This window comes from Cavia porcellus, unplaced genomic scaffold (genome assembly GCF_034190915.1).
Source record: "Cavia porcellus strain 051 isolate PalLab524CR breed Dunkin Hartley unplaced genomic scaffold, mCavPor4.1 scaffold_38, whole genome shotgun sequence".
Lineage (NCBI taxonomy): Eukaryota > Metazoa > Chordata > Mammalia > Rodentia > Caviidae > Cavia > Cavia porcellus.
Window position 1 is genome coordinate 4,294,784 of NW_026947521.1, and position 22,985 is coordinate 4,317,768.

At 54.8% G+C, this 22,985-nt stretch overlaps 1 protein-coding gene across 2 annotated transcripts; it reads left to right on the forward strand.

Annotated features, from left to right (window-relative positions):
- The first annotated feature begins 16,937 nt into the window (after window positions 1–16,937).
- Window positions 16,938–22,051, forward strand: LOC100716792 (coiled-coil domain-containing protein 33-like). 2 transcript variants are annotated; one of them, XM_063243600.1, is made up of 6 exons: window positions 16,938–17,849; window positions 18,150–18,238; window positions 18,360–18,488; window positions 18,571–18,668; window positions 20,548–20,699; window positions 21,829–22,051. In XM_063243600.1, the coding sequence occupies exons 1-5, from the start codon at window positions 17,708–17,710 to the stop codon at window positions 20,690–20,692; spliced, it is 603 nt and encodes a 200-aa protein (XP_063099670.1). In that variant the 5' UTR covers window positions 16,938–17,707; the 3' UTR covers window positions 20,693–20,699; window positions 21,829–22,051. The 2 variants fall into 2 exon arrangements, with proteins under 2 accessions (XP_063099670.1, XP_063099671.1); XM_063243601.1 differs by having other exon boundaries at window positions 16,948–17,849; window positions 20,623–20,699.
- Window positions 22,052–22,985: the final 934 nt, after the last annotated feature.

A 22,985-nucleotide genomic window follows, 5' to 3' on the forward strand; every position in this document is an offset into this window, starting at 1 on the left:
GCCTCCTGTAGGAGCCGTGGGCACACCTGCTATGGGGAAGACTGAGTCACAAGCCAGTCCAGACTTGGGAGAGAGGGAAACTGAGGCTCAGAGAGGTGACAAAGAGAGTTAGACAGAGCTAGATGAGACTAATGTCTCTTGCCTTACAGGTAAGTCTTGGTCGCCGACCACCAAACCAGGAGTCTGACCTGCAGAGGGTGGGGGGAAGCCAGGGATTCTCTATCTTCTCATCTGCCCTGGCAGAAGAATGGGGAAGGGGCCCTCATCAATACTACTGCATGTGGTGACAGCCCTGCTGGGCCTGGAGTGGGGCATGTTCTCACATTCTAATGAGGACCTGCATGGGGAAGCCAAAGGAAGCAAAGAAGTAAACCACAGGGATGACAGTCCCCTCCTTTCCAGTGACATCTGGAAAAAAGCAGTCCAGGCAGAGAATCAAGCAGGACAAAGGCTGGGAGGCAGAAGCAGCAACCCAACAGGAAGCGAGGGGAAGAGAGCGCAGTCAGAGATTCCAAGGCTTGGGCCTAGAGTGACCGGAAGAGAGGAGTGCCCATCACCAAGTGGGGCAGACACAGGGGAGAGATGTCAGAGAGGAGTCAACGGGTGGCCTTTGGGGCGTCTACTCTGGGTTACCAAGAAACCCCAGGGGAGCTATCAAGGGGTACATGCCTCCAGGGAGATGCTCCCTCTCACTGTCCTGAGAACTGAAGGAGGTCCTCAGGGTAGAGAGAACTTCTGTGCTCCTTCCTCTGCTTCCCTGTGCTCAAGGCTTACCAGATCCCAGAGGGGGCACTGTGCCTAGCTCCATTCTCCTCCCCCTCGCCAGTAGTAGGGGTCAGAGTCCCAACAGGCTGCTCCAAACCCTCCTGACCCACCGGGGAAACTCACTCTCAGAGCACAGTGGCTCAAGTCCCACAGTGGGGAGAGACAGAGCAGGGGACCCCGCTGTCCTGACAGTGCCATCAACCAAACCATCTCTGTGGCCCCTCATCAGTTTGTCACACCAGAAGGGCAAAGGGCAGGTGGCCTCCTGCCAGCAGCCATCCAGCCAGGGTCACTCCAGGAGAGGAGTGAGTCAGGAGCCGGGCAGTGCTGGGAGGGAACCAGGATCCTACATCCTCTTGTCTAGGGCCTCTGGGTAAAAGGAGGATTGGCATCCAAGACAGACACCATAATTGACCCCACCGGTACCCTGAGAGCTCATGGATGGGTTAGGCTTTGTAACTGTAAAGTACTGTGCACACGACAGACCCATGGTGACAGTGGCCAACCACTAGGACAGGAGAGGCACTGAGGTGGTGACATCAGGTTGAGAAGGTGAGGTGGCCTGTCTCCTGCGACAAGAGGAGCCACATGCAGGGTTGGGGAGAGGCAGGAGAGCATTGGGGGACACACAGAGTGTGGGATAAGATAAGGGAGACAGTAACTTAAGGGCTACCATCCTTTAGGGTACGGCTAAGGTGATGAAGACTTGGAGAGGAACTGTACAGGGAATAAAGGTTAGAGGAAGAGGCCACACAGATCAGATGCATGGAAACCAGAAAAACATGCACATCTTCACATACATATGCACAACCAGGGGGGTTGGCCTTGAGATCCTTTGGGTGCAAGGATCTATGAGCTTCTGGCATGAGTCTGGGAGTTGATTCTTGGTCTCTGCCCTTCCCCTCTGATCGGGCTCTTTCTCTTTGAAGAGTGGGCTGTGCTCTCCTGGGAGCTCTGCTTCTCCAGGCTAAGCAGCCTGGCTCCTTTAATGAACCAGTGTCAGGTCCCACAGCACCCTGGGTGCCCTCCAGCTTTCAGCCAGCCTCTTTGAAGTACAGTGCAGCTGAGCAGCTTTCCCAAATAACCCTGAGGTGTGGAGCTGACAAGCACACAGTAGGTGCTCACTGGATCCATGTCTGCTCCTGCCTGGAGATGTAGCTCACTGTGGGTGAGAAAGACCTGGGTACATATCTGAGTACTCAGCCTGTGGGGACTTGGGGTTGATGCCTTGCCCAGGGATGGTGCAAAGGTACTGATCAGGGTACAGCCTCGTTGATGCCCAGGAGACACTGGGAAGACCTGAATCTAAGCCGATTCCCTTGGATTTGGACATAGGAGGGTGCATCTGAGGACAGGAAGCAATGTCCCCTGTTGTTCCCTGGTGAGAGGGCAATTGTCACAATCTAGTCTGACCTCCTCCCCAGGCCAGGGGCAGTCTGCCTGGTGGACTTCTCTACAAAGCTTTCTCTGAGGACCAGCCCAGGTGGGGACAGGAGGCTGTTAAGTAGATGGAGGAGGGAAGGGTGGAGAACAGGCAGAATCATGCTGGCTTTCAACGACTATTGGTAAATGTTTTGAAAATCAGGTGCAAGCTGTCCCTCTCTAGCTCACAAGTGTCCCTGTCCCTCCATTTTAGGCTCTAGGTCCACTTGGGAGATCTTCTTATCCAACCCAAAGGAAGCTGGGGACAGGCATGGGTGAGAAGCCTCAGCCTGGGCCTTGGGTCGCAGATCTACTCTGTGCGACAGGGCTCATGTCCCACTTTGCAGAGTTCCAATCTTCTTTTCACAGTGCCTGACCCCCTGCAGGTAGTGCTGCTTTGAGGACAACAATACCTTCCATAATCTCTTAGATATCATGAAACTCCTCCCATGTACCCCACCCAAGAAAGAGGACAGTCATCCCAAAGTATGCACACAGGACCCTGCTGTACTTGTTGGCTTCTCATGACAGGGAACTCACTATCTCCTGGGAAAGTTTCTCCCAACAATGCCCGTGCAAGCTTCTTCCTCCTGTGTCCACGTGGGGTCCTTGCTTTGCTCTGCCTTCTCCATGCTGATATCCCCAGGGGAGTTAGCTCCTGTGCCCATGCCAACCCTGTTAATGTTTGCAAACTTCTGTATCCTCCTCAACCTGATCGAGGCCCATGCCCCAGACACTGTACTTGCATTCTGTACTTGCATTCTTGTACTTGCATTCTGATGTTTATCCTCCTGGTTGTCTCCTCTTGACAACAATCCTCTTAAGGAGTCCTCAGAAGTTGTAGGATCCCAGCAGCACTGATGGGTAGAACAGGACCATTGCCCCCTCTGTCTAAACAAACTGTTTTTGGTGCAGCAAGAGGTGGTGGTTTGTTTTCAGCCCCTGCTGAGGTGGTGAGGGTACATTGAGGCAGAGGCTGCACGGCCTACCTTGCACTGTTACTGCTGTGTTTTGAGCTCCAAAAGAATTTCTCTTCCCTGTGGAATTTCACAGGGATGTGGAATTTTGACATCCTGGCCCATCTTTTAGGGTTGACATCAGTCTGAACCCTGAGAGTGTCATATTACACATTCAGGCTTCTACCTACACGCTATTCCAAACTCCAGGTTGCCTGCAAAGTGATCAGGATACTTTTAGGGCTACAATGCCCAGTGCACAAGCTGAGACCTGGACTTGAAATCCAGGTGACTCTGAGCTCCACTTTCCTGGTCCCTAAAAAGGGTGGTCATCCCACACAGCCAGGGATGTAATGGCAATTGAATGAGGGTACATGGGTCAGCACCCAGCACACAACCACTCACTCTTAGTTCAACTCACCAAAGATACAACACTTGCCTCGCATGCAGAAAGCCCTGAGTTCAGTTTTCAGTGCTCCCCCCATAAAATAATAAGCTGCTGACAAATGTGCTGAACTCATCAGGGATGAGGACAGTCTCCTGGGGGAGGGGACACAGGAGCCTGGCTAATCCATCACTCAGCACCTGCCCCTCCTGACAGCTGCCCACCAGCTTTGCATCCATAAGGACATCAGAAGCCCTTGTCAAATGCTAGAGATAAACATCCCCAGCCCCACATTTGGTCTTTAGAAATTTCTCAGAAAATTAAGAAATAGGAAAAAGACAGACAGTGACCCTCAGAGGTCAGATGGTCTGAAGTTCCCAGGGTAGCAGCCTGCCCTGAACTGGGGGGCCATGCAGGAGATGGAGAAGTGAAGACCTGCTTCCAAAAGTTATGCTGCTTCCACTTGCTAGGAATTTCAGAGGCCTGGTTCAGGCTCACTCCCCTGCATTCACTCCAGAGCTTGTGCTGCCTGGGACTGTAATCCTGCTGCTTGCTTACGGAGGCCACAAAGACAGGTCCAGGAGGTGCTGGTATGACTAAGACGGGACATTGGGTCTCACCCTGCTCTACTCTCTTTATAAGCCCAAGGCATATTGTGAAGAAGGGAGAGGGAAAGAAGAGAGACGGGGGCAGAAGCTTCCAGACCAGATTTCTCAGAAAGTGGTGGATGGCCTTAGGATTGTCCCCATCACAAAGCCAGATTGCCCCTAGCCTAGACTTACCTGCCTTCAGTCAACCAGTTCATCAACCATGGATTAGATTTCTAACCTGTCTTTGCTGTGCTCCACCAGATTATCTCCACCCATCTTGCTAAGAGGGTCTTAGAGATGTGGTCTCAGCACTGCCTTATTCTGGTTTAGAAATCAACCAGCAAAGGTGCATCAGGCAGAAGTGCATGTGTAATGAGACAGTGATGTGGCAGTGTCTGGACCCTGGACATATGAGGACCCTGGTGAACAGTGAGACTAGAGACTTAGATGGGAACCAGATTGCGGGTGCCCTGAGTGCTAGGATATAGGATTTGGATTTCGCCAAAAAGTGACAGGAAGCTAAGGAAGGCCCTCAAGCAGCATAGGATGTGATCTGGCCTATAGATTGTAAAGGTCTCTATAGATGTGACTCAGCGGTCTCTAAAGAAAAGTAAAGATTAGATACAGAAAGAGCAGGTTTCAGGGTAATGAGAGTCATAGAGCTACACATCCACAGAGCTACACTCAAGGCTCTGTTTAATCCTAAGATCCCTGACAAAATCTTTGTCAGTGGCTCCCCTCCCCTGACCCCATAACTTGCTTTTGGATTAACCCTCTGGCACCTTCTTCTAGAAAATAAAGATGGCCCCATGGAGAATTAACACTTGGGCCCTTCTTGGCTGGGAGACAGACTCACCACAGCTGCAAGACCATGCAAGATGCCCTAAATGAGCCTGCAGTATGCAGGGGAGGACGCAGTCCTCTTGAGGGATCCCATTGTCTGAGCCTTGCCTACCACACAAGAGATAAGAACCTACCACTGTGGCCACAGGAAATGACAAAGCAATGACTGATCAGGGAGCCGCTGCACAGGGCTCATTACAGCGCTTGCCAGCGGGCGAGACACCCTTATCAGGGAGAAAATTGCATCAGGTCTCCTGAATTACTAGCGATTGGAAGCAGATTTCTTAGGACGCACTTTGTTAGATACCTAATGAGCAGGATACAGGTGTGCAGAACCCAAAGCCGGCGGGGCGAGGGACAAATGTCTTTGTTAAACAGAATTTGTCAGTTTCCGCTCCGACTCCCTGGGGAGGGTTCAGGGCCAGCTAATTGAATTAAGAGAGTGTGCTCTCCAGCAAGGAGGCTCGGGGTGGGGCGAGAGGCGGGCCGACCGGAAGCCGGGTATTCTCAGAACCAAGGACAGCAGCTGTGGTCTGGCCACTCCCTAATTGCCCGGGCAGGGTGAAGCTGTTGCATTTTGTATGACCAGGGATCCAGGGGCTGGAGGAAGGAAAGGGAGGCAGAGGTTGCGAGGAGGAGGAGAAGGAGTAGGAGGAGGAGGAGGAGGAGGGAGCCAGGTGACCTAAGAAGCTTCCAGCCTAGCATGCCATTGGCCTGATCAGTCTGTCTCTGCCAGCAACGGTGAGAGCCAGGAGGCGCAGGGAAGGGGGCGTCTTCTCCCCATCGCCGTGCATGTGGGCACAGCAGCAGCAGCACAAGGAGTGGCGGGCGGGGCCCTGAGTCCACGCTAGCGCATGTCTGTGCATGGCTTTGAGCTTTCAAATTCAGTCTCCAATTAATGCCCTAATGAAGCAGGATGTGCTGCAGCCACGGAGCTACAGAGCCAGGGGCCACTTGTCAGCCCCAAGCTGCCCCAGCAAGAGAGGCAGTCTGCCAAACAGAGAAGCACGTAAACAAGTTTGTAGGGTGGGCTGGCAGCTCTGCTCCCATCCGCATTGAAGAAGGAGGGAGCAAGACAAGAATGAGGGTTCATCTCCAGTGCTCCCCCTCTCTTCATCCTCCAGCAGCCTGGCCCCAACGTGTGGTCCTAGGTCAGCTCCTTCCCCAAACGTGCACACACTGATGCTGCAGAGCCAGGGAAGGCAATGCTCGCCCTAAAGGAAGGGAACTGTTGGGAGAATCTGGGTGCTGTGGGAGGTGGCACAATGATCCACCTGGTCCCCGCACCTCACACCATGAAAGTTACTGCTTCTGGCCTCCCCTGTTGGACCTACACTGCTTATAGGTATAAAGATGTTTCCAGAAAAATTCTTCCATCCAATTCATCTCCCAACTCCAACCGAGGACAGAAAGTTGAATGAGATGGGGGCTGGAAATATGCACGGGAGGTCGTTGGGGTGGGAGGTGACAGTACCAAGCAAGCCAGGCCAGGATGAGTGATGAGGGAGGCAGAGCGAGCAGAGCCCCTGAGCCTGGCAGGGCTGCGGGAGGACACTGGGTTGGGTGAACTGAAAAACATGAAGCCCATGGACACTGTGATTCCCCTTCCTGCCAGTAAAGACACTGGCCTGCACTGAAGGGGTGGTCTCACTTTTAATTCAGCTTTGTGACGAAATTTAATGGATTCTCTGTAAAAGAACCTGACAAGTCCCAAGAGCGATGGGGTAGGTACCTTTGAAGTGAGGTGGGGGTGAGGGAGGGATGGATGGATGGATGGATGATGCAATGGGTCTTTAATACTTTTTCTAAACATTTACCATACATTTCATTCACATCTTGTACAGTTAGTTCCACTTGGCAAGCAGGGAAAAGACCCCCTCCACCCTACCACCACTACCCAGGGCCCCTGGCAAGCCTGAGCAACCAGCCCTGGGCTCCAGTTGGGCACAGCTCAGTGACTCAGAGGGTGGGCACCTGGGGTGCCTGACACCATCCTCCAAGCCCATCTGGGAGGCAGAGCTGCCTCAGTTTCCTAGTAAACATGGAGACAGCTCTGTGGGTACCGATCCCCTCCCAGGCCCACCCCAGACATTTAAATATGAGCAAAGGCCCACACACCAGATGTCTACCCTCCAAATAACTCAATTACAAATTGGGCAAAGAGACAGACTATTAATTCTACCATGGCAGGACCTTAGGCAGGACCTCAGATTCCACGGGGACCCTGTAACATGGGGGTACCTCTCCACTCTGTAGGAAAATTTCACCCCAGGGGTGCCTGAAACAGGATATTCTAGCCTAAGGGTTTCAGGAAGGGAGCTCTTCTTGTCTGGGGCTGACAGCACACTGTCCCTCCCCCAGTGCCCAACTCTGTGACTCGAGTAGGGTGGCCCCTCAGCTCAGATTAAATGCTTTCCCGTGCAATCCAATTTCCTCCTGCCACAGAATAGAAAAGCCCAGCACACACACAGGCATATACACTTAGTGCTAAATATCCAATCAAGCCCACAGATAATAGAGAGCAGCCAGTTCACTCCTGATTTAATCAGATAAAGTGCCCATTCATCGGCTCCCATGGGCTTAGCAAAGGGGGCCAGGGTTGGCTGTGCCTTTAAATCTTCAAGGAGGGGGCACAGACCCACAGGGGACTAATTATCCTTCTGCCTTTAGTCACCTCTTACTCAAACAGACAAAAGCGTGTTCCCAGCCCTGATAGCACTAAGCCTCTGCACAGAATTTCTTTTGCTCTCAGAAATGCAAATCTGCCTGTCCAGTGGGCCTTGAGAATGGGACTGATGGTGACCTAAGTTTGGGAAGACCCCGCTCGGGAGACTGGCGGCAGTTTGAGTGGGGACCTCACTGTTGTACCCTCATCTTTGTGACAGTCGGGGAAGACATTAGTCCACGTGAACCTGGCTGTCCTCCCTGGTACAGTTCCATCTATGCTCCCTCCACTCTGAACACTGCCATGGTTCTGTGATCTGCAACCTGAGCCCCAAACCCTGATAGGTCTGGGGTTTCTGAACTCTGCACCCCAAGTTCTTGCCTGAACTCAGAATTCCCACCCATAGCCATCTGCCTGGCACACAGTGGGTGCTCAGTATGTCTGCACTCACTGAAGCCGGGTAGTGTGGATGGGGTTTGGGGAAGCTTGCTCCACCCAGCACCTACAGGAACTCAGGGCAGGGCCTGGGGACCAGGTTATGCCCTCCAAGACTACACTGCGTGGAATGGTCATCGATCAGCCACTCTGTCTGGGAACTCACCCAGGCACTGTGGCTCCAAACCCTTGCACCCTCTGCTATCTGCCACCCCAAGGGCACCAGGAACTTGAGTTTCTAAAAGGGGTTTCAGGGCAGGACCCCTCATATTTAGGGGGAAGGTGCCTGGACCTGGAAGGAAGCAGGATTGGATGGGCTGGGTGCAGGCAGCTGGCTTTATCAGGCCTTGAGTAATGGGGCAGGGGTGGGGCCATCCCAGGAGAGCCAGGCCAGGGGAGCTGCCCCTGTGAAGTCCCTCCCCCATGGCCACCTGCACTTGAGAGTGTCTGGGCCCTCAGATTCCTAAAGGACTGGGAAGAGGATGAGACCCAGACAAGAGGAGGCCCTGAGGCAGGGTTGGGAAAGACAAAGGAATTGCTGTGGGGGCTGGGACTTTCCAGGTTTGAGGAACTGGGGTTTCCATCTTCCTGAATGTGCACTGGAGGGAATTCTGTGAACAAGGGTTCTGGTCATTGATGTCTAGAAGGCAGGGGTGGTGACACAGATTAAAACTGTCACTGTAAGCAGCAGCAGCAGCAGCAGCACCCTATTAGCCAGAAATGGGGGCGGCTTAGTGCATTCTGTGGTCAGAGCAGCCTTGTGCCACTCCAGGGAACCACATGGAGAAGGGGTTCCGGCCATGACCGCCAGTACCACATTCACATGCCATCCCCAGACAGCTCTCCCTGTATTGTACAGAGGAGGAAACTGAGTCACAGAGAGGCAGAGCGTTCTTCGAAGTCAAAGTAACCAGCAAACCAAAATGGATACCCAGAGCCCTCTGTCTCCCAAGTCCCTTCTCTGCCTGTCTTCTGGGCACTTGCTGGTCCTGAATGTGCCCCCTCTTATTTCAAGGGCTCAGCCCAGGCTGGTCTCCCACACCCAGAGGTGTGAAGGGTAATGAGGGCCCATAATTAAGGCTTCTGGTGATGGAGATTTATAGGCAGCCTTTGTCAATAACCGCACCCGGCTGCGGAGCCAGCAAGACATCGATAAGTGCTTGTTACGCCTTCCCTGCTCCCTGCCCTGTCCCCCGCCTACCCAACCTGTCAGCCGCCTGTTCTCAGTGCCTGGTACACAGGCTGTGCTCAATTAATTTGCACTTGTTGGTGCCATCTGTTCTTTCCTGCATCCGAGTAAGGCATGTGTGGGTCCCACCTCCTCCTCCTCCATGGGGCCCAGAGCAGCAGCAAAGCACCCCATCTCACCACACTAAGGCTTCAGCTTCATCCAAGACCCCTGAAGCCAAAGCCAGCCTTGGTGCAAGGAGGTAGGGCTCCCAGGCTTGAGGTCTGGTGGTCCCCAGGCCTTGCCGAACAGTGACATGTTTGAGCCTCAGTCTTGGGAAGGGACTGGGAAGCCATTGTCAAGTCTGTTTCCCTAGATCGACATTGGTCAGGGCCAGAAACTCAGCACCCAGGGGTGTGTGGGGACATCGAGGCAGATGACTCATCCTAAAAGCTGATACAGGCAACCTCTCACCTGGGTGTGCCAGTCCCAAAGGTTTTGGTGACCAACATCCCATCCTACATTTCTCTGGGCCTTTCCTCTCTCCAGAAGTTTCCCCCAACCACTGCAAGCTCCAGCCAACCTGCTTCCTGCTCTGGGCCCAAAGGTCCTGATCCTGGAGGGCTGGGGCATCTGGGCCAGCTCTGCTGCAAAAGTTCTGTGTGAGGTTAGGCCCATCCTGCCCTCACTGAGTTCTGCTGCACAGCACACAGGCAGATTTGCTAGCCAACCAGGCCTTCTGTGGGTAGCCTGGGAGGGACCTCAGGTGGGGAGCTGTGCCACATGTACCTTGATGGCCTCATACAGGAAGGATGTATGCACAAAGCTCCAACGCCCCCTGGGGTCTTGGCTCCTTCCCTCTCCTTCCTTAGCAGGGCCTGGCACCGGCCCAGCTTCCGAAAAGAGCCCCAGCCTGGCAGAGGAAGTGTCTGGTGTTTCTCCCCTGCTGTAAGAGGTGGGGAAGGCATGGGGGGACTCTTAGCACCTATTTTGTAGATGAACCCCTGAACCTAAGCCACTTGAGGGTGTGGCTCCCCATCCCCCTCTGCATCGCTGCTTGTCCAGGTCCAAGGATGGGCCCCCCAGGGTTCCCACAGAACCCCTTCCACCTCCTGCCAGTGAGAGCTGGAATGTGGCCTTGTCTGGGGCCTGCTAGGCCCAACCATGCCACCACCTGGTGCATTATTGATGGGGTCCTAATTGTGCGTTTCCCAAAGTCTACAAGCCTTTGATGAAAAATTCATGTCACGCCGGAGGACCAAGCAGATTCTATCGATTGGCAGCACAGTGGATTCAGGAGGATGGGGCCACTGCAGGGAGGGGCACCTGTGGGTGTCCCCCAGGCCTCAGGCCCAGAACCTCTGGGAGGAGAGCAGAATACTGCAGCTTATGTCCCTGGAGGGGAAGGACCAGGCCACATTAGGACCTACATCTGGGTGCCACCTCAAGCCTGGTTGCCACTGCCCTAGAGGAGAGTTAAGACCCCCAGAATCTCCCATGAGGCTCACACGGAGGAAGCAGGCATTGCTCAAAGCTACACACACACAGCCTCAAAAGTGCCCCCAACAGCTCCATGAGATGAGCACAGATGAAGAAACAGAGGCTCAGAAAGGTTAAGCAACTGTCCAGAGCCCCACAGTTTATCGGTAACCTCTCCACTTCTAGAGCTACAGAAAGTGTGCATTGGTCCTGTCCAGCTGCCTGCCTATCCTCATCACAGCAGGAAGACTGACCGTGAGCCTGGGCATTGTAGTGCATGCTTGTGATCCCAGCACTTGGGAGGCTGTGGCAGGAGGGTTGCCATGAGTTCAAGGGCAGACTGGGCTGCATAGTGAGACTTTGCCTCATAAAACAAAAAAATGAAAGAAATAGTGGGTTGGGAGACTAAATGAGAAGACTAAGGCCCCCTGCAGCACTGAGAGAGGACAGAGCCCCCAGGGTAGAGATGCAAACAGGTGCAGGTGCTGTCTCTGGCTGTCTAGCCAGGACTCTAACAGCACCACTACCACCACAGAGAACACTGACAGGCACCTACCCATGCCATCAAGTCACCAAATCTGCAGGCAAGCCTGGGCCTAGGCAGACACTTTGCTGGGTCCAAATGCAGCTGCCCATGGACAGACAGACACAGACAGACAGGCATGTCTGCCTCGGAACCTCCCGCTGCCCCAAGCAGGCTGAGGAAGTTCCTAGAGGGTCCCCAGCCCCATACCATAACCCAGAGCCCGGCCACTGGGGAAAGCTCTTTAGGTGGCAAGAGGTCTCTAGGAGAGTGAGCAGAGCCACTCTGGGGAGGGGACCCCTTCCAGCCCCTTGAATTTAGCACTGTACTTCCAAGTTGGGACAAGGGCAGGACTTGAGTGGGCTTGGGGTGTCTGCGGTCTTCCTGGACCCAGGCCCCAGAGCCAAGCTTTGAAGATTGGGCAGGATAGAGAGGCTTGGGGAGAAGGGAACTGGACATGGTGGGGCATCTTCCTGGAATCCTCATCCCCACCTATGCCTGATGCATTGTCCTAGCCTGGCCCAATTAGCAGGTGTGGCTCCTGCGGGCCAAATTAGACTGGGGCTGGGGTCAGCTTCTGGCCAAGGCCAGGTTGCCCCTCCAAGCTTGCCCAGCCCAGCACAAAAGCTTTCTAGATACTGCCCACTCTGCGGCTGCAGGAGGTGAGAGAAAGAGCAGAAGGAAGGGAAATCCACGCCTTTTGTTTCTTTGATGTAACCTTGGGCTGAACAAAGAAGCAACGCCTCCCCTTCCCAGGAGGCCATGTGGCCTGGTGGAACAGGGAACCTGTTTTAAACAGCACTTGGTGCAGATTTGCTGTGGCAGAGGAGACCCAGCCACATCCGAGGGGATGTATCCAAGGGGCAGCACCTAGGGTGGGTAGGCCCTGGTGCTGGAAACTTCCATGGCTCCCAACTGCTTTCTGTTCCGAGGCAGGGGTCTAAGCCCCACGGGTGAGGTCCACTCAGCTCTTTGGCCATGCAAGCCTGTGTACTTTGTGGCTTGTGCTGTACATTGCATCCCCACCTCCAGAATCCCATCCAGAATGGGCTCTGCCTTCTGGAGGGAGGGACTTTACTCTTTGCCTCTTCTTTATACTTGGTGAGCAAGTCCCTCTGTCATGTCCCCGTCCTGAAACTGGTGGTGCTCTGAGGACTGTGGTCTCTCCGCTCCAGCAGAGCTGATCTTGGAGTGTAGCTTCTGGCTGCCAGCCTTGCTGCAGGAGGAAGTAGAAGGGAAATTTATAATAATACTCCCTGGGGCAGAGGGGACCCCCACTAGTGCCAGACTCCCCTCCCAGGGCCAAGGTCCCGTCAAAGAGAGTGCCCTGCCCAAACCTCTGAGCCCTGCCCTCTGTCTTGGGGTATGGCATCTCCCACTGTATCAGCTTTTACTGCCCCATCTGGCCAGCTCTGTGCCTCAGTGTCCTGCCCTGCCATTGAAGCTCACAGGCCTCCCTTGCCTGCCCTCTGGTGGTGACATGTTTGTTTTTATTTTAAAAGTGCTGTGATTGATTTCCTTAACATATTGCATAACAGATTAGCAGGAAAGGCCTCTGTCATGCCCCAGGTCTGCAGTGTGCCAAGTGTGGCAGGAGTGATGCTGACCCATACATTGCCTAAGAGAGGCCTTTGCCTGGCACAGAGACATGAGTACTGAGCTGCATGGGGCAAGAATGGCCACTTGTCCACAGCAGTGAGGTCCACAGCAGTAAAGGGCCCTGGAAAGCTGGGCCCATGGGTGCAGAAGCCAGAGCTCAGTTGTGCAAGGAGGCCAAGTTACGTGGGACCAGCTGCCTTGAACTTCAAAGGTAGAAGCGTGATGTGGGCACAGGGGAGCCACGGAGGACTTTCATCCAAGATGCCAGGGTCAAAGTCTCCCTGTCTGTTATGCCTAAAAATCACTTCCGGGTGATCACCTAAATCATTTTGCCTTCATTGTGACGTCGCAGTTCTGTCAGGTCAGGATGTCATGTGAGGCCCAGCAGAGGGGACCAACTCTATTCCCCATGTCCTGCTCTTTGCAAATGACATGGGCAGAGGTGAGGCAACTCAGGGCTGGGCACACAGGGCTCATCTCACCTCTTGGCCTGTCCAGGGAACCACAGGCTAGCAGCTGCCTCCTGCAAGTCCCCAAGGCCACCAGCCCATATCTGGGGAGGGGAGTGAGGAGCTGTCAACCTTCAGCTGCCTAAGATCCTGTATGGAGGCATCACAATGAGAACCGAGAACCAGCCATAAGGGAGGCCGGGAGCTGGGAGGCCTGGGGGTGGGGTGCAGACATTGAGCCGGACCGCAGTGCAGCGAGGGTAGGTAACGCACATCAGCTGGCATTCCAGGAGCGGAGGAGTATCAAGAGGAGGTAGACCAGGCTGTCTCCGATGGGGCCTGCTCACTGTGACCCAGCCTGGTTCTATTAATCTGTTTGAGACAAGATCTGGCTGTGTAGTCTAGGCTGGCCTTGAGCTCTTGCTGATCTTCCTGCCTCAGTCACCCTAGTGCTGGGATTACAGGCATGCAGCACTACACCTGCCCGGCCTGGCTCTAGAGCCAGGGGCTGTAGAGGAAGTGTCTGTGGGAGGCGGCTGCCCTCTGCTGGCATGTCTAATGACATGCAAGTGGCCTGGGCTGAGGACTGTGGAATAGAGCGGGATACCCAGGATACAGGCGAAGGAGGCGAGGTTGTGCATGGCAGGGCAAAGCCAGTGCCCTGGCTCCAACACCCCAATCTCTTGAGAAGCCCTCTGTGGCCTTGGCTTTGCCAGCCTGTGCTGTCCCTTGGCCTTTGCCTCTCGGGGCTCCTCCTACCCCACACATCTGAACCTGGAGACTGGCTCCTTCCCAAGCTCCAGCCGTTGTGGCCATCTTCCCACTTGCTCTCCCCCTCACCCCTCATCTTTGCATCCCCTCTCCATGCCCACTGCCCTCTGACTGGCACGGCCCTGCTGTGTGCCTCCTAGAACGCTGTTCTGGGCCTTTGTCCCCATCCTTTCCTGGTACTGGCAGTGAGACAGGTCTTGTTTTGCCACCCCCACCTCACCCTCCTCTGCCTCTCTCCCGTCCCCTCCCCACTACCCTTCAGCGACTCACCCACTTTGTCCCGTCACCTGCTCTCTCACCCCACCTGGGACCCTTCATACCACCCCAGATAGAACCCATTTACCTAAGAGTCAGCTCAGGTTGTCACCACCTCCAGGAAGCCTTCTAGGATCCTTGGGCTGAGACAGAGGTTCCTCTGAGCTCTCGGCACAGAACACTCCTGCTACCACCATGGTGTGCAGGGCACTGTGGGGAGGAACATTAGTGCCCTCAGTACATCCTGATAGGCCAGGAGTTTGCTGCACTGCTTCATAAGGAAGCCTTGAGGACCTTGACCACACCCCCCCCCAGTCTCAGTTTCCCCATCCATACAAGGAGGGCATGAGCATCCTTCTGACCCCTGGGGTTGGTAGTGGCTGTGGGTATAGCGGAACGACTACTAGGGCCGGGGTCCTCAGGGCCACGACAAGGCCTCTTATCCCGGAGGAAGGGAGCCGAGAAGCACCCACTGCTGTTTCAGTAGTACCCTGCCATCCTCCTTTGTGCTCTTGCCTCACTCTGTATCGTGGGCACCGTCACCTGATCACCTCTGTGCCCAGTGCCCAGCACTCTCCTAAGAATGATTAAAGAACTCACAGAGGGAATGATTAAAGTAATGCATACAGAGAAGGAAGTTAACAGCCAGGTAACCAGCACCAAGGCCCAGCCAGTCCCCATGCTCCCCCACCCACAGCAACCCCAGGACTGTGGTTTTCCATCCCTAGAAGACGACACTGAGGCTCAGGGCACAGCTGCCACCCTCCCAAGCCAAAGTGGGGGCATTGCTGTGGCAAAGGTCACCAGTGCTTGGTGACAGCTTGGGAGCCCCAGCTTATCTCATCTGGGCAGGCTTTGAGGATCAAGGTCCTGGAGGTGACAGTGTCAGTGGGTGACGATGGGTGCTCAGGGTCAGGTATTGTTTGGTGCCCTTGGAGGATGTGGCAGCCCCAAGAGAAGGACACAGGTTGGGGGAACGGGACCTTTGCAGGAATCTGGGGCACAGTATCCACATACTCTCAAGGCTGTGACGCACAGCATGGCCCTGAGAGAGCCCTGCCTCAGCTATGGGGACAGGTCAGAGCTGCTGCCCGCAGGCTGAGGTCTCCCAAGGTCCCCACTCCACCAGGAAGGTGGAGCCAACTGAGGAGGAAAGGACAAGACCCATGGTTCCAAGGGACATGGGACTGAGGAGAGAAGGCTAGGGCCAAGGTAGGACAGTGGCAGTAGGCAGGGCTGTCACAGTGTGGAGATCCTGGCAGAGACACCCATCTCCCCAGGAACTCAGATGCCCCTGGGTCACTTTCCTCCTTGCTCTGGGTCTCAGCTGTCATTTGTGTCAAGGGAGAGTGCTGTCACTAGACAGCACACAAGCCCAGGGTTGAGGAAGAGGAGGAGGATAATGGAGTTTGGTAACAGTGGGGTCTTACAGCCTCTGTGTGAGTCAGACCCATAGGATGGCTGTCCAGCTAGTAACCCCATCCTGGGACCCCTCAGGTTTTCATGTCCCCACCGGTTATGGGGAGAGCCTCTTCATTTCTCCGTACCCTCTTCATTTCACAAGGCGGGGTGGGTGTCCCTGTGTCCTGATGATTAATTCCAGGTCATTCTTTGTGACTTGAGCAGACGCCAAGTGTGCACTAACAGAAGACCAAGCTGTGCTGCGGTGAGCACTCTTGAACACGATTTCCTGACTGTGTATGCGCACGTGTAGGTCATTGTCCCAAGCAGACACCATGAGAGGCTGTACTAGGCTGCAAAAAAAGGGGCAAATTTCCTTTGCAGCAGCACCTTGGGCTTTCTCCAGTGAGCCTGCCTGGCTTCCAGAGTCCATAAATCAAGTCCCAGAGCACAGCAGAGCAGGGAGCAAGGGTGAGGAGGAGAGAAAATGGGAAGGGATCAAACAGTGCCTCTGAGTTAGCACTGCCCAAGCAGAGGCTCCACATACCACTTCAAAGCATGGGTGTCCCCACCAGGAGGACTCTGAGGAGCCCAAGTCCTGAGCCCACACAGCCTGTCCTCACTGTAGTCTTTTGTGTGGTCTCTGAGCTGAGCATTTCAGCCAGTGTGCTGTCTGAGGACGCCAGATGGGCAAATTGGGAAAATCCAAGACCTGGACCTTGGCCTGGGCCAGAGCTGCTGACATAGGCCCAACACTGGCATCACCAGCTAGAGGGAGTCCAGCCTGAGGGGTAGTCAGTGACAGGTGACAAGTGGTGGCTGATGGGTCCCTGCTGTCTCAGGCTCCTTCCCTAGAAGCCAGTGGCCTGCATGCAGCAGGTGGGAGGCAGTGACTGGCTATCCAGACCACCTCCCCAGACAGCATGAGGCCCAAGTGGGGGTTGGGGGCAGAGCTCTACTCCCTAGGATCTTGGGAGTGAGTCCCCACTCTACTTCGTCAGCCTCAGGGAGTCCATAGGTTACCAAGCTCGCCAAGCAAGTCTGTCCCTGCTCACACCATTCCCCACCCAGCCCTGACTTCTCCACTTGAACATTTATGGCTTCTTGTAGCCTGCTTTGGTCACTTCTTGGCACCCTGTGAGGTGTCTATGTGTGTGGACATCAGGCAGGATTGCACAATAGGTAAGAACACTTGAGCACCAGACGGCCTAGTTTCGGGACTCAGGCCTGCTGCCACTGGTTTGGTCACTGAGCAGGTTACTGGCCTCTCTAAGCCTTTCTCTGAGGTTTCTTCATCTGTCACAATGGGGTGATTGCAGCATCTACCCTCATAGGTTTGTTGTGAAGACTGAATGGGAGGTGGAACGTAAAACACTCAGGAGGAGGCCTGGACCATAGTAAACGCTCAGAGAATGCTGGTATTGCTGGTCCTAACCTAGGGACTGACTCTGTTTCCTACGTCCTGGCCCCCATCCTGCAACCAACATCTGACCTTGACCCCGAGTCTCCTTGACTTCTCTCTGTCCCTTCCTGACTACTAGGCTGATGCCAGGGTCAGCTCCTAAATGCAATGAATGGGATTTCTAAGAGTTTGTCCCCTGGGCTTAGTGACTGGAAGGAGGGAAAGAAAGTGGGAGATGGCAGAGACTGGCTGTGACTTAACAAGCTCTGGTGGCCCTGATCCTTTCAGTTTACTTACTCATACCCTTTGCTCTGAGGTCCATGCCCTTGGTTTCCCTCTGAGCCGCCATCAGCAAAACCCTCGTGGCTGCCAGGAGAGCAATTTATGCAGCTGCCCTAATGCAGCTGAGAGGATGGGAACCAAGTCAACCCCCCCCCCCAGCAAATTGCTGGGACCTAGGGACACTGTGTAGGGCTCATGCTGCTACTTAGCCTGGAAAACGAACCACTGCCTCCCAAACATGGGTACAGGTATAAGAAGGGGGCTCCCAAGGGCCCAGGGATCAGCTCTGGCTCTGCCCACCCACCACCCACCAGGAAATGAACAACTACTGGCGGGCCATGCAGAGGATGTCACCACGGGAACAGATCAGCCTCTTGGAGGAGGAGAACCAGATACTAAGGCACCTCCTGGTCGAGCAGGAGCTAAAAGGAAGCAGGTTCACTGGACCCCAGGATCTGGGTGAGAAAGCACAGGCCACCATAGACATCTAGACACCCCTTGGGGTCTGTGTTGAAGACAGGGAGGTGGGTGGGGAACTTCCCTCGGATGTGCATGCAGCTGGATTCAGGCTGGCAGGAGACCACAAACACGCCGTCCACCCACAGACACTGACATGGTCCCCACCCAGCTGTGTCTTCTCAGACAGGAAAGGAGTGCCTAGCCTATCTCCAGCCCAGGGCTGGGGAGGTACCTGCTCCCCTTTCCTCTGATGAGGGGAGCTAGAGAGCCCACCATGAGCCGACTCCCTGCCTACCCCAGCAATGTCCATGAGACAGAAGCTGCAGCGGCTGATTAGTGTGCGCGTGCTGAAACTGAGGATGCAGCGCATGAAGAACGAGCTAATTCGGGTAAGCGGGAGTGGCGAAGGAGGGGTGGGCAGGGCTGGGAGAAGCCTTGAGGGATGGCAGTGGCAGATCCTTTCCCTCAGGCACCCATTCCCTGCCCACCACTCCGTTCTGCTCCTTGCAGAAGAATGAGCGAGAAACGAAGTGGCTGGAACAGTATCAGGCACAGCAGCCAAAGGCTGCCCTGAGACGGTTCCAGGTCCTGCTGCAGAAGATGAAGGCGCTGGAGGACCCCGCACGGCACCATGAGAAGGCAGGTGCCAGGCTCGCCTAGGCAGGGGCTGCACATGGGAAAGTGTAGTGCCCCCAGCCTCACCTCATGCTCCACCCCAAAGGTGCTAGAAAAGATGGAGCAGGTGCTGGAGGACCAGCTGCTGCAGGAGAGAAAGGAGCACCGCGCCCCCCAGCAGGCGGCTGGGAAAGCCGCATGCAGGTGGGTTCGAGATCTACTCTGGACAGGAGGGGGATCCACTCCTCAGGCCTTGCCCAGCTCTCCAGGGAGGCCCAGTCTTCCAGAGCCTCGGCTTCAGGAAAACCTACTTAGTCACATCTGTGGGTTGGGATGCAAGGGTCGTGCTGCCCACACCACCCCAAGGCCCTGAGCTCCCTCATCCCAGAGTGGCCCTAGGAAAACACTAGTGTGAGCCACACTGGGAACACAGCAGGGACACAGGGGCCCACAGAGAGCAACCTTGGGTAGCATTCCCTACTCCTTAACCAAATCCTTTGAATTATTTTTCTGTCTTCCCATATTTTCAAAGATTTTGTTTGCAAAGCAAACCAGCCAATGTTGTCCTCTTTTGGGTGAACCACAGCCACCTAGAACTGCCCATCACAAGGCAGTTTGGATAGGCAGAAAAGAGTGGGAAAGAACCTCAAAGCAGGGGACATCTTCTGTGTCTTGGCTCCAGGCTCAGACCTCTCTGCCAGGAGTCCTGGGTGATCTAAAGCCATTAGACAATAATGAAATCCTGTCCTGCCTTCAGAGACCATTAGGTCCCCGGGAACTTGGGTAAAGCTGCATGTAATCAGGCAAAGGCCCAGAGAGAGAAACAAGAATGCTAGGAGCAGAGAGAGGCAGTCAAGAGGGAGAGGACAACCTGAAATACACATATGGCAGATGCTTGGGGAAAAGGAGAGTAAAATGCTGCAGTCCAATTCCCAACAGCCAGGAGGACAGCCCTAGGAATGTGGGCCTGGTGCCACTGCAGTAGGGAGCCATCGATGGCTTGGGAACAGAAGAACAGCAAGGAGCAAAATGCTGGGACTGATCAGGCAGGGACATGGAGGCAGAAAGGCCCATCTCACACATGTCTGTGGTCATGTTCACAGCTTTCCCCAAGCCCTCAGCCCCTGGCCTTCCACTGGCTTCCACAGGAGAAACCTTGCCTGTCGACCTTTACTCGGTGCTACTGGCAGAAAATTCAAGGCTATGGGCCGAGCTAGAAAAGAACCACCAACAGCCAGCCCCTATCATTCTGCAGCAGCAGGCCCTGCCAGTAAGAGCCACCACCATGCTTTGGCCTGATCCCACCTGTACCAGTCACCAGTTGTCCAAACTCACCCACAGCACAATTGAAGCTAAAGACCTAGGCTTGGAGCTGGGTGTCCCAGATTTGCCAATGTGCCCAAAGCTCCTGGGAATGCATGCATCTGAATGTCACCTTGACTCTCACCTATTAGCCTGGGAGAAAGCAAGCCCCTGACTGACCCTTGACCCCTAACCCCTGGCTCCTGGCTCCCAGTCAGACCCCTTTTAAGAGCATTTCCTGGGATCGGTGCAGCCCTGGAGAGCCCTTTTCCCCAACCCAGGTGGACCCCAGAGAGTTGGGAGCAGGTGGAGACTTGGCAGAGAGGATGCAAAAGACAGATGGCCCAGGCCACCACAAGCAGACAGAGACCCTGTCCGCACAGCTGGGTGTCCCAAGCCCCTCCTCTATCCAGGCTGCTCCGGCGCCCACTGCTGGACACATCTAAAGACAAGCTGCTTGGAATCAGAGCTGGTGGGGTAGGGCACATGGGACAGGACTTGTAGGAGATGGGCTCCTTTTGGAAGCCCCCGATGGTGGACATTCAGGGTGAACATGAAGATGGGACCCTGGCTTCCCGGACTCTTCACTCTGCACAAGGCTCCCTGCCCGACTCCCTCTTGAGCACTACTGGGAGCTTTTTGGGGCCTTGTACATTAAAACAGTGTGCTGCCCCAAATCTGCAGGGAAATAGCTGTAAAGGGCGCTCAGCCCAAGAACTTCAGAGGGAGGCACTGCCCCCCAGAGCTGACTGGATTCAGACCTGGCTGGTCTCTTCTCCAGGACCTCGAGTCTTCAAGAGTTCCTGGGCTCACTGCCTCAACTGGGGCCAAATACGAACTTCTGCTCTACCCACAGGATCTCCTGGCCAGTACTACAGACAAGTTTAACCTCATGGCCAAGATGGAGCAGGCGCAGAGCCGTATAAAAGCCAGGTGGGTAAAATGCAGGGGTTAGCCAAGCTGGGCCCAGGCCCACTGCTCTGTCTGTGACCAAAGTCAGGGCTCAGTGTAAAGCTAGGACCAGAGGTCAGTGTGTGACCAGACTGTTGTCATGATGCAGAGAAGGTCCTCCATGTCTGTCCTTTTTGTCACCCTTTCCCCTGCCACCCCCGAGGTCCCTTGGGAAGGTCTGAGGCCCATGCTGCCAGGAGCTTTGCATACTGCCCAGCAAGCAGGCCCAGATCCTAATGGGCTCCAGGCACATGGGTCTTCCACTGCCCCTGTCCATGTCTGCAGTTGGAGGACTCAGCCCGACGATGGGGCCAAGAGAAGCAGAACTTGGCCACACGGCTGCAGGAGCAAGAACATGGTTTTGGGCGCTCCCCAAATCTCATCACTGACCAACCCATGAGTAACCCCATAACTAGAGTTTAGGTGTTAGGGCTGGGACCCCATCTCTAAGTCACTAGACTTGAGAGAAATTTACAGGGTCAACCTGTGGGCTGGGATCCGAAGTCCTGAGCTCAGTTCCTGCTCTGCTGCCAACAGAAGCTGTCACTTGGTCTCGGTTTCCCCAGCCATCTGGGAGAACAGGAACCCCTCCCCCCGCACAGGTGCTTGTGAGACTCCACAAAGAGATGACTGTGGATGAGGGGAGGCCGACACAGGCACTTCTAGAATGTTCTGTCTGTCACTACCTGTATTCTAGGACTGGCTGTGCCCATGGACAGCATAATGGTAGCCTCCACTCACCACACTCATTATGCCCAAGAATCTTCTCTTACCCCCCACCATTTTGCCCCCACACAGCTGATGTGAGCACCATCTTGGCAGCTTCCCAGGAGCAAACAGGGCCTTCACACCAACCCAAAGGCCTGACTTCTGCTCTTGGCCCTCAATATTTTACTCATGGCTAAGGATGCAAATTCCTGGAAAGGGCCTTTCAAGGACACAGGGACTGACAAGGACACCAGAGACCATCTGCAAGCCCTTCCGGGCCCATGGACTCTTGGAGAAATTAGGTTTCATCTTTTGTGATCAGATGAGTTGAGGAATCTTCCAGAAGTGTGATTGGAAGTTCAGGAATGGGAGTGTACTCACATGCCCACTTTGCCTCCCACAGAATACCTTGACGAACCATGCCAACAACCTCAAACAGCCCTCAAAGCAGGAAGTCTTGCTGCCCAACTCAGACCCCAAGCCCAAACAGCCTTCAGACACCCAGCTGGAGCCCTCCAGCTCCCAGCAGACCTGAGCCCTGCACAGGCCTCCTCCTTCCCTGTGCACCGGGCAGCATCACCCCAGCCCCTAAAGATGACTTTATTAAATGCTGAAGCTGAGCCCCAGACTCTGCTGCCTCCTGCCAGATCCCATCGGGTCCCCAGCCCTTGGCCACAGCCTTACCACCTCCTGCCTGAACCAGAGCTAAAGCAAAGACTACAGTGGACCAGGAGGTTGGTGAGAAGGAGGATCAGGAAGGGAGGCCCCTTCCTCTTGTCTTTTTCTCTCCATCCTGCTTCCTTTCTCTTCTTTGGCTCTGAGTCATCTCTGGCTCAGAAATGTCAGTGCTGGAAAGAAAAAGACGCCCAGCTCTGTGTGGGACAGATGAAGAAACTGGCTCAGAGACACAAGTTATCTTGTATCCCTGCATGGTAGGGAAAGTAAAAGGCTGTGAGAGATGACCTGAACCTTGCAGAACTTTGGTAGAAGCGGCCAGGCAGGTTGGGCCACTGTCCCTGGCTGGACAAGTCCCCTGCCTGCTGGCAGCACTCAGATCTGGAGGACCAAGGGCCAGCAAGGAGCTGTTATCTGCTCTGGGCCAGAGTTCAGAAACTCAGAGAGACTTAAGGGCCCTGGACAGGTACAGTCATAGTCCAAATGCACCAGAAACTGTTCCAGTTCCCTGCCTACCACCCAGAGCTTGACAAGGGACTTATCTTCCCGGAGCCAGGCAGGAAGCACAGGCAAACCCAGAGCGGGGTCAGGGGATGGAGGAAGCATGCTGGCTCCTGTCCTGGGACCAAGCTGCTCACACCAGCTCCTTCCAACCCCGCAGGGGACTCCCATGGGGGTCTCATCCAAGAGGGCAGGACTGGCCTAAGCCTCCCTATCCTCAGATAAGACCTGCCTCCTCCTCTGTCATTGATGCCTGGCCTGCACAAAGGCACTAACCCTCTCCTCTCAGCCTCCTCCCAGCTGCTGTGAGTGGGTGGTCACATCATAGTCCCTCCTGCATGTCCCAATCTGCACCATAGGATCCATTGGAAAGAAAAACACTCC